Source organism: Triticum aestivum, chromosome 2D (assembly GCF_018294505.1).
Source record: "Triticum aestivum cultivar Chinese Spring chromosome 2D, IWGSC CS RefSeq v2.1, whole genome shotgun sequence".
NCBI classification, from domain to species: Eukaryota; Viridiplantae; Streptophyta; class Magnoliopsida; order Poales; family Poaceae; genus Triticum; species Triticum aestivum.
The window spans coordinates 593,120,488-593,137,309 of NC_057799.1; the positions used below are offsets into that span (position 1 = coordinate 593,120,488).

The 16,822-nt window shown below is 44.4% G+C and overlaps 2 protein-coding genes across 2 annotated transcripts in view; both read left to right on the top strand.

Annotated features, from left to right (window-relative positions):
- The window catches only part of LOC123054792 (PHD finger-like domain-containing protein 5A), a 2,847-nt gene extending 1,998 nt beyond the window's left edge, over positions 1-849 (top strand). The window contains exon 2 of the mRNA XM_044478638.1: positions 293-849. Within this exon, the coding sequence (XP_044334573.1) occupies positions 313-645 (333 nt within the window). The 5' untranslated portion in view covers positions 293-312 and the 3' untranslated portion in view covers positions 646-849. The remainder of the gene's footprint in view (positions 1-292) is intronic.
- Positions 850-1,821: 972 nt separating this feature from the next.
- Positions 1,822-7,198, top strand: LOC123054790 (zinc finger CCCH domain-containing protein 30). Its single transcript, XM_044478634.1, has 4 exons — positions 1,822-2,191; positions 5,145-5,357; positions 5,447-5,571; positions 5,659-7,198. The coding sequence occupies exons 1-4, from the start codon at positions 2,135-2,137 to the stop codon at positions 6,926-6,928; spliced, it is 1,665 nt and encodes a 554-aa protein (XP_044334569.1). The 5' UTR covers positions 1,822-2,134; the 3' UTR covers positions 6,929-7,198.
- Positions 7,199-16,822: the final 9,624 nt, after the last annotated feature.

The window sequence follows — 16,822 nt, forward strand, 5'->3', positions numbered from 1 at the left end:
AAGTTGCCACTGGTTGCAAGTTCAACAAATAAGAATTTGCTTCTTCTCGAGATGCTACGTCCAAAGCTCCAGTGACCAAATAAACAATTTACCTTTTGATTCGATGCTTTACCATTTTACAGTATTTCTTTTGCGCATTAGCAATTTGCTTCTCCTGATGCTACATCCAATGCTGCAGTCAGCTGAGTTAGCACGTTTATTTCTCTTAGGGATGCTTTTACCATTTAATTTCTTTTGCTGACACCCTAAGATGACTAGATTCTGACAAGCAATGTGCTCCTGGTTTTCACAGGCTAGCAGCATCCGACAGCCATGGCGAAGCATCACCCCGATCTGATCATGTGCCGGAAGCAGCCCGGCATCGCCATCGGCCGCCTGTGTGAGAAGTGCGACGGCAAGTGCGTCATCTGCGACTCGTACGTGCGCCCCTGCACCCTCGTCCGCGTCTGCGACGAGTGCAACTACGGCTCGTTCCAGGGGAGGTGCGTCATCTGCGGAGGGGTGGGCATCTCGGACGCCTACTACTGCAAGGAGTGCACGCAGCAGGAGAAGGACCGCGACGGGTGCCCCAAGATCGTGAACCTGGGGAGCGCCAAGACCGACCTCTTCTACGAGCGCAAGAAGTACGGTTTTAAGAAGCGATAGACGAACGAGGCTGGTTCGTCAGGCCCTTTGGGGGGCCTCATTTTGTGCTGTTGTGGCATGCTGGCATTTGATCGATACCAAGAGTAGGTTTGCCGAACGAACAGCGCTGTATTCATGGTATGGTTTGGTACTGATAGGAGAATACAACCCTCTGATCTTTGATCTGTAATAACTGTTTGTGATGTATGGTCTGAAGTGAGTCTAGCTGGACTCTCAACTGCTTATGCGGTGGCATGCGCCGTGACTTGAAATGTGGATCGAGATGACTGGCTTCCCGTGCCGTGTCATTGTCTTGGCCGTTGCAAGTTGCGACGACGTGACATGGTTGTTATCTGGAAATGAAGCAAGCTGGCAGCCGATGGCGCCTAGTGTGCTTTTCAGAGAGCCAGCTGGAAGTGCTTTGATCAGTGTCCCGTCTGCGTGGTTGAGCCTGTGGGCAGGGCACTTGTAGCGCTTAGGCATGTCCAGAATCCTGTATCGCAGCTTTCAGAACTGTGAAGATGCTTCGCGGCGATCCCCACAGGATTGTGGTTTCTGGTTTCTTCAGGTGGAGGTTACATACATGTAGCCACGTAGGGTTACCTCTGTTACCAGCAAAGCGTTCGAAAGTTGAATGAAAGGAGCCCCAGGCTGAGACTGAGATGATAAAGTAAAATAAGGCACAAAGTCAGCGAATCAAAGTCAGGGGAGGGGGGCACAGGGCACGCTGAAAATACAGTGCCGCCACGGTGATGATGGCAGGAACCCACCCAAACTGTGCACTTTCATCATCATCATCATAAGCAGCAGGTCCCTGTCAAGGAGGAGTTCCTGTCCAGTACGCCTCCTTAAAACGCTAACCTCCGACTAACCTGCTTCTGTCAAGCAGTATAGTACTGTACGTCTCATGGACCTTGCTCAATCTGCTAACCAACTATGGTAAAATTACGCGCCGTCTTGCATGACCTACCGGTTACGGATCGTAGCGGCACGATTACGTATTTGCCCTCGGGGCGAGCTGATAGGTGGAGGGCAACCTGGTAACTTCACACGATCTGGCCTGGATTTAGGGTCAGGTTAGGTTTAGGTTTGTGTTCGGATTAAATCAAATCGTGGCAGCGTCGATCTCGGCTCGGCTCGGTGGGGTGGGAAGCTGCACGCGAACTTATAAAGGAGAAAACACAAGGGGGAAAAGAAAGAAACGCAAATCGACGCGACGACAAATAACAAAGGGGCAGCGGGCAGAGCGGTGCCGACGCCAGCCACCACATCCTCCACCCCGCCTCTTCACCACCTCCCGTCTCCCGACTCCTCCCCCCTCCCTCCAAATCCGCCGCCGCCGCCGGGACGCGGAGGCAGGGGATAACCCTAGGCGGCCCCGACCGCGAGCCCTCCCGTCCGTTCTGTCGATCGCCCTGCTGCTGCGGCGTAGGGTGTTCCGCGCGCGCGCGTCTCGTCTCGTCTCGTCTAGATCGGATTCGATTCGGTTTTGTTGCGGGGGGTAGCGACGATGGGGTCGCGGCGGTCGCGGCGCGTTTCGTGGGCCACCGGACCCAGCCTCTGCAAGGTACTGCCACCAACAAACACTTGATGATTCTACTAGTTCAATCCACCGGGCGCGAGGACACGGATTCGCGCTCCAGGACCCGTTCGTCGCCTTTTGCGGATTTTTGGCTTGATTGCGTGCGTCACGATTTGTTTGGCGAATGATTTAATCTGTTGTCGCGTGAGATACGATCCTGCTGTATGCTTTTGTTTTTGTTTTATTCTCTTTGGAGATGCGAGATGCGTGGAGGAGCTGTGTGTAAAACAAACGATGACGACGCATCTAGGTTTTGTGTATCCAGTAAGCGCAGCGGAATAGAATGAGATGTGGATTTCGTTCTGCAAACGTGGCGGAATTGCTGGCGCTGCTGACACGGATATACAGATGCTCATAGCAGATAATAATTTCGGTGCGTGATTAACAGACGACAGAACAAAACGCGATTAATTGAACAACCTCTGCATATGTCTATCGAACAGCATCAGGATGCAGACAATGTGGGGGGAGACAAGCAAAGGGGAACTCCAATGTGAATGATGAGTGAAACACTAAACAATTGCATCTAGTAACAACATGACACCACCTGTGAATTTGGTATCATATAGCACGTATTTTAGACAAAATTATACAGTATCACATTTAATCTTCCTTCGCTATCATGTATATCTTTTGTTTCAACATTCTCTGTGGTTAACGAGTAGTTGATTGATTAAACTGTCAATTCAACATTATCCTGTTTCATGAGCCAATGCCAACATATATCAAGCAGTATAACCACAGTATTATGCTGAATATTGCTACCACCTAGCGCAACAGTATAGCACGTGGTATCATTAGTGGATTCACATAACTCGGGCATGTGCAGTTACATTTTTCTTGCTGACTAAGCCTGTTCAAACTACAGTGTATGCCATAAATCCAAATTCTCTCTATTAATAATAATAACTAGTGATCGGTCGGTGTACTATCATGCATGCAATACACTGTCACTGATGGCTGACAATCATTTCATAGTTTACCATTCATGATCTCCAGCAGGGACAAAAGCCTTGAGTAAACATTGCAATTTTTCTTAAGCGGGAGTTGTTCCTTAAATTTTTAGATGCGCAATACAGAATATATCTCATGCTTCACTTCTACATAATAATGCCAGTTCATCAAATTAGCACTGTCTGTCTACACAAATTAAGTTATAATAAACAGTATGCATAGCCTGTGCTAATGCACATGTTTGAAGTTTAGAATGCAACAGAATCTAGATTTACACAAAAATAAACACAATAGCCCAGCAGCATATTTGTTCTGGAGGACTGGTAATATGCCTGAGCTTAATCATTGGAAATTGAATATAGCATGCAGAAAACAAAAGATATGGGTAAATGCAGCCTATAGTAAAACAAGAATGCAAACAATCAGATGGCACAATTTTAATTTAAGTTCATTCAGAAATTAGTGATTCACTAGGTTCTCCTGTTTTCTGTTAAAGAACGTTGTTTGTCCTGTTAAACCATGTGAAGCTCTTATAATTTATCACATTGTTTTTCTGGAGCTAGAGGCATTAGATGGCCATTTATTCAGCAAAATTCTTTGTATATGCTATAAAGTACCAATGGTGAAGTTCACTTTACTCATTGTTCAGCATGAGATACCATTATTTAATGAGATAATGCATTTATTAGCTGAAGCCAAGGGACCATTATATACAACTACTATATGGAAGCTTGTCTTCTCAGTTACCATCCCTAAGTGATTGCATTTTTATATCTGCAAAACCACAGATTTCTTGTTCGTACTTGTCATTGCTTGATTATTGTCTTGTCAGTTACTTTGTACTCTCCCCGCAAAAAGAAGTTACTTTGCACTCATGCTTGCCATTACTCGATTTTTCGCTCATAGATCAGCCTTTTACATGTGTGCTATGCACTATGATGCTAAGTTTAGGTTGATAAGTCTAGTCATTGACTCCCTGGATCATACATATCTTTCTTGGCTCACATTCGTTACAGCTTTACAGCATATGCTTGCGATGACAGGAAAATGTGCATATATGTATTTTTGTTCTAGTCATATCAATCCATTTGCTGCTGCACTATGTGTAAATCGTTTATATGATTTTCAGTGTGTGTTGTTGAAAGCCTTCACTTCATGGTATCTAGCATCATTTCTTAGCTTGCACTACTTATCCATATAAAAATCTCAAGCGGTTGTTCTGCCTATAGAATTTTACTGGTATTATCATATATGACAGAACCTGTCCTCAAAATCTGCTTTAAATTTCTTGGACATTAGAATACCTTGATTGAGCTACATTTCTTTTGTTGTAGATAGTATAAAGTCCTGAACATACGTTGTGGTAAGGCTGAAGAAAATCATCTTCTATATTACCTGATTTACATTGAAAAAGGTCTAAACTGCACTAATATTTCACTGAACCGCTCCTCAAAATCTCATTTTGTTTTGTTTGAGATCTGAGTGCCCTGATTGTGCTAATATTATTTTTCTTGAGATCAGAGTGCCCTGATTATGCTACTATTAATTTCTTAAGAATTATATGAAATCCTGAATCGGGATTCTGTGAAGAGTTAGAAGAAAATCATCTCTCTTACCTGATTCCAATTAAATTTTATAGACACCATTCATCACATCTATGCAATGAACAAACAGTATGTGATTATTTGTCCATAAACATTGGCTATTTTCTTATTCTGTAAAATATTGTTAGTTGGATATACAGTCAGCCGTACACCTTCTTCCCGATTCAAGAAATTTTTTATGGGTAGTGCTATAGGTTCAAGGTGTGCTTTGTATCAGTCCTGAAGAGAATAGTTAATTAGGTTCAAGGTGTTCTTTGTATCAGTTTTTGTATAGTAATTATCCGAACGCAGTGAGTTAGCATAGATTTTTCGTTTCCTGTCACTAAAACATTGTAAAATGTAAATATTAACACCACTTGACATATTTGTTAATCTGTCAGGTAAGGCTGTTCATATCTGAGGATTCCCCTTCTCAAGCTGGATTAAGACCTCAAGACAATCTCCAAGCAAAAGGCTCAGCATCCTTAATGCATGCTGCTAGCCCGAGTTCAGATGATTCCCTGCCTCCGGGTTTTGAGTCACTGCAGCCAACCAATGACCTCAAAATTGACATATCTCAAATTCCTCTTATTAGGTGGAAATGCCCACCACATGTAAGACTCATGATTTAGACTGCCGTGTTGCACAAACTTTCTAGATATTTTCAATATCGTCTCATTTTTCTATATTGTCTTGGTTTCAGATATTGCTGAACCCAAACTGGCACCTTGCCTCTGGAGAAGAAAGCAGGGAGATTGCTGTACAAAATGAGAGAATGTTTGGAGTGCTTGAGGCTATTTATCCACGTGCATCGAACATTCCTCCAAAGTAAGCAAGCTTCTCATATATGTTTACAGATTCTCCTTTTTGACGCTTCATATTTGTTATTCATATAAGCTCTTTGTGCCAATCCAGCCCATTTGTTTCTCCTGATGTGAAAGACTCCCATTATGATGACTCCGGAACCCCATTGGTTCCTGTGATCCCTGTCGAAGATGATGATGCTTCAGATCAGTCGGAAGGACCATTGCTTGATCAACCAAACGATTACCATCAGTTCGATAACTATGGCCCTGCAGAAATCAATGGGCTGCAAGTGTCAAATACTCCAATTACTCCTGCACAACAGCAGCCTGGTGGATCCACTGGCGTTGAAGCTGATGTGTTGGCTGCAGCCTCTGCTGCATACACTGCAATAATGCAGAGCAACCAAAAGGGAAGTATGGTTGACCGAGATCTACTTGTTAAAATACTAAGTGATCCTGTACAAGTTGAGAGGTTAATGAAAGAATACAACCAAATTAGAAATGAACAATCTACTAGTAGTTCTGTTGTTGCCCCAATGCCACCGTGTCCACCCCCCCAAATGACAATGACTGCCCCTGCCTCATATTCCAATCATATGACAACTTTCCAGAACACAAATTCCACCCTGCCACCTCCATCACCAATGGCCCCACTGCCAATGATGAATCGACCGCCTCAAGGATATCCTCCAGTTCCCATGAATCATCCACCCGGTTCTAGTCCAGCTATGAATCTTCCACCGGCAGCTATGAATCATCGACCAGGTTCAAATCCACCTATGAGTCATCCACCAGGTTCAAATCCACCTATGAGTCGTCCACCAGGTTCCAATCCACCTATGAGTCGTCCACCAGGTTCAAATCCACCTATGAGTCGTCCACCGGGGTCAAATCCAGCTATGAGTCATCCACCGGGTTCAAATCCAGCTATGAGTCATCCATTGGGCTCAAATCCAGCTATGAGTCATGCACCGGGTTCAAATCCAGCTATGAGTTATCCACCGGGTTCAAGTAGTCCAGCTATGAATTTTTCAGGTGCTCCACCAAGGGCTATCAACTATTACAAAACCCTTATCCATCAGCATGGTGGTGAGAGGCAGGAATCATTTGAACAACATGGAAGGCAGTTTGGAATGTACCATCAATCTGTTCCTCCCCAAACTAATGGTATTGATGCTATGAACGGTGCTTCTATGGTGAACAGAGATACGAAAACGAGGCCAACAAGACCATGTGCCTACTTCAACGGCCCGAGAGGGTGTCGCAACGGAGCTAATTGCACGTTTCTACATGACTCATCTGCCACTTCAAGGCAGCAGGAGCAACAGAACGGCTCGAAAAGGATAAAGTTAGACAGCAGAATAACTGGTCGAAATTGAGCTGTTGGCTGCTATTCATGTTTTTGACTGTTCTTTGGTTCAATATCTTTTCACATGCATGGTTCAGTAAATATGTCAGACGCCAGCTCCCTGTCCTGTTGACTCCCTCCCAGTAGCTTGCCTTCTCTCCTTTTTATAGCCAAAAAGATGTTCTGGAAGAAAAGGGAAATACTTCCATCTTATATTGGAGCTCAGATTTTTACTGAACCATTATACACCGTTATTGAAGCACTTAAATCGTGGCTAGTTTCATGCTGCGTTAGTGGAGACTGTTCTGGTTTTAATTTGTGTGAAAATTGTATTTTTACTGGACACAGTTTTAACTTGTGTGAAAAATAGTTTCTTACGGGACAGTTTTAACTTATATGAAAACTTAATTACTCCCTCCGTCCCATAATATAAGAGTGTTTTTGACACTACGAGTAGACAACAAAGGAACCAATAATGATAATTGCTTACTTCAAGGAACTAGTCACTTTATTTTTGAGTTAAAAGTAGTTTAAATTACATTTGTATTATTTGAACTATGTTATTCTCCTGTGCCATAATATAGTGCATATTACTTGCTTTGTTTTAATTTAGTCAGCATATTAGCTTTCATTGAAGTCAAACTTTATAAAGTTTGACCAAGTTTATAGAAAAAATATATGAGCAATTACAATAACAAATCTATATAATGTGAAAATATATTCAATGATGAATTTAATGGTATTGATTTGGTATTGTATGTGTTAATATTTTTTCTATATATTTTTGTCAAGGTACATAAATTTTGATTTCAAACACAACTAATATTCGGACTGAAAAAACAGGAGGAAGTAGATATTTTGTGAAATCAAACACACTGACCAACTTTATAAAAAATATATGACCTTTTTCAATACTGAATTTGTATCATATAGAAATATATCTTGTGATAAATCTAATGGTTTTGATTTGTAAAGGTTCATAGTTTTCTATAAAAACTTGGTTAATATAAAGTTTGATTTAAGACGAAACTATAATGGTAATATGCAGCATGTTTTGGCTGGAAGAAAGTAAATCATGTTCTGGCTCAAAGAAAATACTATAACGCACGCCAATTTCAGAAATATGTATACTATAATAAGTCTTTTTAGAAATTCCAACAAGGAACTACATATGAAGCAAAATAAGTGAATCTACACTTTAAAATATGTCTATATATATTTGTATGTTATAGTTCATTTGAAACCTCTAAAAAGACTTATATTTAGAAACATGTTATATTTCATTTGAAACCTCTAAAAAAACTTATATTTAGAAACGGAGGGAGTAGATTTTTCTTTCCGTCTTGCATGGGTCACCCTCACCCGGATGAGAAACAAACACGCGCATTCTCCTCATGAGATGTCTACATGTTTTTCGAAAGCATGTCTTCATCGCGGTTTAATTACGTGTACCGACTGACTATTATGTGTAGGGGGGTGTTTGGTTCAGAAGTACTAGGACGTCCCAGGGACTAATCAAAAAAGACTCTTTAGTAGAGTCTTTTTCTAGTCCCTGTAGAAAAAGTCCCTCCCGTTTGGTTTCTAGAGACTTTTTAGGGACTTTTTCTAGTCTCTGGGACTAAAAAGTCCCTGAACCAAACACCCCTAGATCGATAGAGTCAATTCGGATTTCGGAAAGCGTTACGTACCAGCGTATTTACGTATACGTAGTGCATGCATGCACATGCACTTGAGCATGCTGGGCTGATGACTAGGTTAACCGTCTAGCTTAGCTAGCTACTGGTCACTATCTAATCTAGATCAGCCAATCAATATTGCGTCCGTGCGTGTCGTGGGTGTTCCGGTAGTCTGTACCGGCTAACTGCTCCGGTAGCGACGTGCTACGTACGTTGTTGGCACGCACACTGCCGGAGCAGGCGACCGATCCATGCGTGATTTTGCGTGGCCATCGTACTCGTGTCGTTCCGCCAGCTTCGCGCGCAGCACGCACGGGACGACGGCGACGTCGCTCTGCAGCATGCACGTCGTCGGTGCAGCGGACCAGGCGCGCCGTGTGCGTCCAACCGAACCCGCACGGAAGCGTCTCGTGTCTAGCTTGGTCTCCGTCCACCACAGCAGCTCCCACGTTTACTAGTCGCGTGAGCTAGGGCCGGCGATGAGCGTACGCATGTGATGTGCCCGAACCAGCCCAACCGAACTCGAAGGGGTTTTTCCCTAGAAAAAGGAGCGCCAGACAGGGATATTCGGCGGTTATCCTGCCGGTCGACTGGTTGATGAACGCCGTGCCGCGTTACCAGTGCACTTTTTTTTTCCGAAAGTATGCGAAACGCGTACCATTGCTTTATAGGAGAGAGTATAGTACAAAGCTTTCACCCAAGTGAGAAGCAAGAAGAAGAGGAAACGAAAGAAACGGAAGCAAAACAAGCAATACTGCTCACAAATAGCCACGAAAGCAAAACAAGCACGCCTATTTTTTTTATGCGTGAAAACTTCTGATCTATTCATCTTCAAGTATGACAGTACAACAAACATTAGAAATAACAAAAATTACATCCATATCCGTAGACCACCTAGCAACAACTACAAGCACTGAAGCGAGTCGAAGGCGCGCCACCGTCATTGCCCCTCCCTCGCCGGAGCCGGGCAAAACTTGTTGTAGTTGACAGTCGAAAAGTCGTCGTGCGAAGGCCCCATAGGACCAGCGCAGCAGAACAGCAACCGCCGCCGATAAAAAATAGCGTAGATCGGAAGGATCCAACCTGAAAACAAAACAAGCAAGCCTATTGAAAGCAAAACGTAAGGGAAGCTTCCACCTGAACTCTATTGCTCACAACTAGCCATGATCTTTCGTCATCTTGCAGTCAACCACATTCTCAGCTCTCGGAAGATGAAACGTGACAGGTCCACCACCGGTAGTTGTTGTGATCGGTTATTGAAAACCCTTGTGTTCCTTTGTTTTCAAACAGTCCAACATGCAAGCCAGCATCTCCAAGGAATCAAAGCCTGACATTTTTATATTTGGGAATCCCCTTTCGCGTTTTGCACCACCATTCCTTGAGCTGCTTGTCCATCCGAGAAGGTATTAACACACAGTCCAGCTGCACCGCATGAAAGCTATCGAACCACACCTACCTAGTACACACACACATTGCATCAAGATATGATCCGTGGACCGTACGTGTTGTCCTCTTGCTCGCATAAGAAAACATGCGAAATGAAAGTCCTGCAACCCATGGGCGCAGGCGCCATTTTCGGATGGGTAGCCATGGGTAGGCCCTGCCTAGGCTGGGAGGGATCCATGCACTTTAGCCAAGACCAGCGCAGGCACAACGTTAGGTTGTATAGCTTCAGATTGATGCCACTAACCCCCAAGGTCTTTCGGCTTGCAAACTTTGCTCCATGCCACGAAACACTGTCACCCATGAATTTCTTTAGAAGCCGTGTAGCAAAATGCCTTGCAACCTTTGTCAACGCGATCAAGCGCCCACTTAGGAGTCTCGGCCACCAGCAGGTAATGACTTGGCCTAGCGCGTATCACCGATTGAACCAGCGTGAGGCGACCACACTACGCTCCATCAACTCCCTTTGCCACCCGGCAGCAGTTTCAGCACTTTATCGACGATCAGTTGCCATTCACATCTTGCAAGTTGTTAATCGAGAGATGTAATCCCAAGTATTTGTAGGGGAATGCATCCATCTTCCATGGTAGAGCAACAACCACTAACCCTTGATCTGTCTCCTCTCCACGAATAAGAATAGCTGAAGATTTGAAGAAGTTGATGTTCAGACCTGACGCATGCCCAAAGATATTGAGAGCCTCACACACAAATACTAGATCCATATTCGAAGGCCTAATGAACAACACGACGTCACCAACATAAACGGCAAACCTTTGCAGAGGGGTACAACCAGGCATTGCACTGATCACCCCTAGCTCATCTGCTTTGATCACAAGGTAGTGAGCACCTCCATCACAATGGCAAAGAGTAAGGAGGAGAGGGAACACCCTGACGGAACCCTCAGCATGCCTGGATTTGTCGACAACATTGCCCTTAACCACTACCCTCGAGCTCGCCGTAGATAGTAAGATGGAAATCCAAGACGTGCAGCGATCGGAGAAGCCCTTAGCCCTCAACACCTCGAATATGCATGACTATGAGATCGAATCGAACACGCGCGAAATATCAAGCTTGAGCAACACCCCTTCAGCCTTGTGTCTGTGCAGTCCCCGGGAAACATATCTGACAAAGATGAAATTGTGATGAAGCTTGCGCCCCTTGAATGTAGAGTGTTTGACATTAACCAACACTAGTAGAAAACAGGATACTAGTCCCGGTTCCAGAGGGCCTTTAGTCTCGGTTCTGGAACCGGGACAAAACAGACGGGACTGTGCCCAAAACCTTTAGTCCCGGTTGGCTTAAGAACCGGGACCAAAGGAGGTCCACGTGGCCGCTGAGGGGCACCCATGGAGGAGGACCTTTAGTCCCGGTTGGTTACACCAACCGGGACCAAAAGGCAGCCACGCGTCAGCAGCTCGCAGGCGCTGGTTTTTTTTAAAGGGGGGTTTAGGGGTTTTGGAGGGTTAATTTAGGGGTTTCATATATTGTGTTAGCTATAGCTACTACATATAGAGAGAAGTGACCTCTCTTTCTCCGTGCTTGGTCGACGCTAGCTACTACATATAGAGAGAACTCGACGCTAGTAAGCAAATGAAGGAACCATTAATTACACAAGATCGTCATGAACATATACCGAGAGAAGTGACCTCTCTTTCTCCGAGATTGGTCGAACAACAAGTTTTCGTATATCCATCCGACACTACTACATATATACAATATAACATCCCTGACATCATCAAGCGCCAAACTCCCATTGAATTTTCGTATGGTATTCTCCATCTTTATGTATGACGTGGTCAAGAAAGAATCCCGCCAATTCCTCTTGAATTGCTCGTATGCGATCATGTGGTAGGAGTTCTTGCCGCATCTCTCACATCTAATTTAAAGAAGGGGGTCATTACATATATATGAATGAAACTCAACACAATTGATGGTAATAAAATAAAATTGTGAATATTATTGTTTAAGTACTTCAAATTGTTTGTCAGAGTAGCCCCGCTCGGAGGTCGAGTGGCGGATGAACTCGCAAACGTAGTATCCACATAAATTATTGCCACCTTCCTGTCACAAGCACTTTACGAGAATAGAGTTCAGTCAAACTAATAATCAAGCATAATAATGGTATTGATGAAACAAGAATCAATGAGAGATGCGCGGAACTAGATAGTACTACTTACTTTGGGGTGTGTAAACTGCAGCTCCTTCTACAGACCCGGAACCATTCCAGTGAACTTTTTCCAAACCCTGCCATGCAAAGAAAATGATTACTTGATATCAGGAAATGAACAAAAGTTGCCGATATGGCGCGATAATGATTGAACTTACTTCTGGAGCATTGCAGTCATGTCCGCATAATCCTGGGGATCTTTACGTCTCGAGTCTAAAACAGTTACTACTCCCCCGTCAAGCTTAATCTCTAGCAGAATAAAGTGGAAGCTGCGGATGTATAACTCATCAATTACATTACGATAACCTTGAGTAAGTGAAACCGAATATGCACAAGACAGTAACACTCACTTGGAGTTGTAAGGAAAGAGTATTTTCCCTTTGTTTTGATGTCGAAGGAACGATTCTAGCAAGTTTTCCTCGGTATCTTTGACTGTTTTGTACCATAAATTCATTTACGGTATTTGGGCTAATGAACCCAGGGTCATAGATTTGTCCTTTTTGCATTCGAGGATCTTCAATCTGCATAATATAGTGAGGATAATTATATATACATGCAATGAACGAGCTGAGCTATAGAGACTTAATTACATAAGTAATACTTATAGACAGTAGCAAGTCATGAGTTGTTTGTTAAGGGCGTCTTGATTGAATAACTGAAATAACTCCACAAATTCAACAGGCATCAGATCGACTCCAATGAAGTCGTGCTCATCTTTAATTCTCACCATCAAACTATCCTTCCCAGACTTCCTGTAGGTATCCATGTACCATTCATGCAATCTTCGCATCATCGTTGTTAGAGAAGGATGATCAGGTTTGACGAGAGGTTTCCCATGCTCATATCTGAAGATCTCTACTACCTCTAACATTTCAAACTGTACATCATCGCCCAGGTAATCACCAAGATTGGTACCGGGCACTAGCCCCGGATGATTAGCGATGATATCGCTAGACACCTTGAGCGGGGAGCACGATTGCTTCGCCTGTTCGCCGGGCTGGGGAATTTTTTTCCCACTTCTTCGTTGTGCTAATCTTGCATCACTGGAAGTACTTCCCGACCGCCGTGCTTCATCATATGTCTTTTTAATACATCGGTCATAGTTGGAATCCGGCGGAGGCGGTGGTGGTCGCTTCAGGGCATCCAGAGTGCGCTTCGCTTTCACCGGATCTACCGTTTCCTTCAGAGGTGGAGGTTTCCGTTCAAAATGGGCCCTCACTTCGGCAGCACAGATGTCCGCGTTTTCCTCGTCAGTCCTCTCATATGGTAACTTTGGAAGAGGCTTCAGGCTTGGACCAGATCTGTATTTCTTCCCGCCTCTTATACTGCTAGCCGCTGGAGTGGTGGTGTCTCTCTTCCGCTGTTGCTGACGCGGCGGAGTCCGCTGACACGCTAGAGGAGGCGGAGGAGGAGGCAGAGTACTGCCCTGATGCACCGGAGGAGGCGGAGTGCCTTGACGAGGCGGAGGAGGAGGCGAAGTGCCCTGACGCGGCGGAGGAGGAGGCGGAGTGCCTTGACTCGCCGGATGAGGAGGAGGCGTCCAGTTTGGAAGCTTGATGTACTCATTTCTCCATAGACAGGTACTCCTTAAAGCATTTTCCAGATGAATCTCCCCTTCACCTGGAGGGTAGTTAAGCTCCAACTCCTCAAATCCCTCCATTATTTCATCCACCGTCACAATAACATAGCCATGTGGAATCAGACGGCAATGAAAAGTTCCCTCAGCTTGAGGAGGTACAACAGAGCTGACCGCTGCCTTCAAGGTCAGGTTCTGGCATTTCGTCATTAGCTCGCAATGTTCAGCCTCCGTGATACTACCCACGGGGTAGCGAGGAGCCGTGAAATCAGGCTGAATGAGCTCCGTGGAAGCCACGCTGCTTCTCCGCTGAGATGGTGGGGTAGCTTCTGGGGCAGTGTCGAAGCAAGGATCTTTGTGCCACTGAGATGGTTGGCCGGTAGCTCGCTGGCTCTCAAAGTTCCTCTAGCTTTACTAATCTTGCACCGAGCCTCTGCATTTCGGTTGCTTCCACTTTCCTCTTTCTCTCTCGGCTTCTATTACCATCGCTGTCGGGAAACCCATGCACTCACGGAATGGAGCCTGGTGTGCCTCGTGTTCATCTAGGGTGCTCAGGATTCCCGAGGGCCTCTGTCAGCTCGTCCTTCTCTGTCTTTTCTCTGTCGGGAATGAACGTCCCTTCCTGCGCAGCCTTGATTGCTGTCTGAAGCTTCTTGATGGGCATTGCAAGTTGCTCGTCCGTCCAAACACAGTCCCCTGTTTCTGGCTCCAAAGTTTCCCCAAACCCGAAGAACCAAGTCCTTAAATGATCTGGCCAGTGCAATGTCGCTGGTTGGACTCCTTTAGCAAGCAGGTCTTGCTCAGCTTTGTCCCACAACGGTCGGGCTTTGTAGTAGCAACCTGACCCCGTGTGATGGTGATACTTCTTCTTTGCAGCATTTTGCTTGTTTGTCAGTGACCTTTTCTTACCCTTCTTCGATTTCTTGTAGGCCACAAATGCGGGCCAGTGACTCTTATCTTCTCATCTCGACCGATGAATTCTGGAGTATTCCCTTTGTCGACAAACTTTGTGTTCAACTCCTTCTTCCAGTTCCTGAATAGTTCTGCCATCTTCTTAAGAGCAAACACCTTGACCTTTCGTTCTATAACTGGGTTATTTGGCTCCTCCTCTGGCGGTAGTTTGAAAATTGTCATCAGCGAGGTCCAAAGATCATCTTTCTGTCTATCCTAGACATAAGAAGCTTCAGGGTCCTTCGGCGTATTCCATTCTTGGACGTTGATCGGGACGCTGTCCCTAACATCAACTCCACACTGATGTACGAATACGTCCTTGGTCCACTTGGGAGCAATCGGTTGGCCATCTTTCGCGACTTCTGTGATCGTGAACTTTTCATCCTGGCGCAACCTTTTCTTCGGGCCTCGTCTCCTTACGGAAGTTTGGCTCGATCCGGAGGGCTAAAATAAGAAAGAAGCATTAATATATGTACATACCAAAACAATTAATGCATCAAGTCAGCACAGGCTTAATTAATATATATACCTCACCGGACTTTGCAACAGCTCCCTCCTCCGTTCGGTCACCGGAGCCGTCATCATGATCTCCTTCCTCCGCCATTCGTTCATCGAAGCCATCATGATCTCCTTCCTCCTCCATTGTTGGATCAACGGAGCCGTCATCCTCTCCTTCCTAACCATCGGTGTCGTTGAGAAACGACAAAATATTACAACATGGTAATATACAAACATGAGAGATGGATTAGTGGCAAACATAGACCTAGCTAATCACAACAGGAATCATATGCATATATGAGCAATGGATTAGTTGCGGACCACCTCTCTCATGCATGTCCGACGGCCCCCCTCATGTTGAAGTTATCGGGGTTATACTTTCAGGAGAGGACACTTTGCAAAAAATAATCGCTATGCAGGAGATCAAACTATCCATGTATTCTACCCTATTGACCTATGCCGGCAACGATAGATCGACAACGACACTCTTTCTTCTAGGGTTTGGGTGGCCTCGATAGTTGGTCGGGCGAGCGGACCGCCTCTCTCTCATGCATGTCCGACGTCCCTCCTCATGTCGAAGTTATCGGGGAGGGGGTAGATCGACAATGCCGTTCTTTCTTCTTGGGTTTGGGTGGCCTCGATAGTTGGTCGAGCGAGCGGACCGCCTCTCTCTCATGCATGTCCGAGGTCCCCCCTCATGTCAAAGTTATCGGGGAGGGCCGGGGTAGATCGACAACAACACTCTTTCTTCTAGGGTTTGGGTGGTCTCGATAGTTGGTCGGGCGAGCGGACCGCCTCGCTCTCATGCACGTCCTACGTCCCCCCATCATGTCGAAGTTATCGGGGAGGGGGTAAATTTTAACTTAGTGAGTCTTTTAATTAACTCATTTTGAATATATGAACATTTTAACTTAGTAACTTAGTAACTTGGTAAATTTTAACTAATTTCTATGAACAAAAAAATATTCTGTGAACAAAAAAACAATGGGAATATGTTCACATGAGCTAAAGACCGGTGGGCTCGGCGGCCGGCGTCGGGGGCTCGGTGTCGGGGCGGGGAGCGGCGACCGGCATCGGCGCTCGGCGTCGCGGCAGGGACGACGTCGGGGGCGGCGACGAGGAGGTACAGAAAAAAATTGACCAAGTTTTCATACAATCAAAGAACTCTATATATCATCATCATCTATCATCACAATCAAAGAACTCTAGCTATATATCATCATCTAAAAATCATCATCATCATATCATCTACAGAAAAATTCTAAAGAAAAATAATCTATATATCACCATAATGAAAATAATCTATATATATATATATCACCATAATGAAAATCATCTATATATCATCATCATCATATCATCTATATATACTACAGAAAAAATTATCTAACAAAATTACAACAGAAAAATTAATAGTTTCCAACAGAGCATCATATATATATCATCATATCATCTATATATATATCATCATTTCATCAAATCATCTAACACAGTGAACTATATATATATATATATATATATATATATATATATATATATATATATATATATATATATATTCATATCACCATTTCATCAAAGAACTCATATCATCTATATATATATCATTTCATC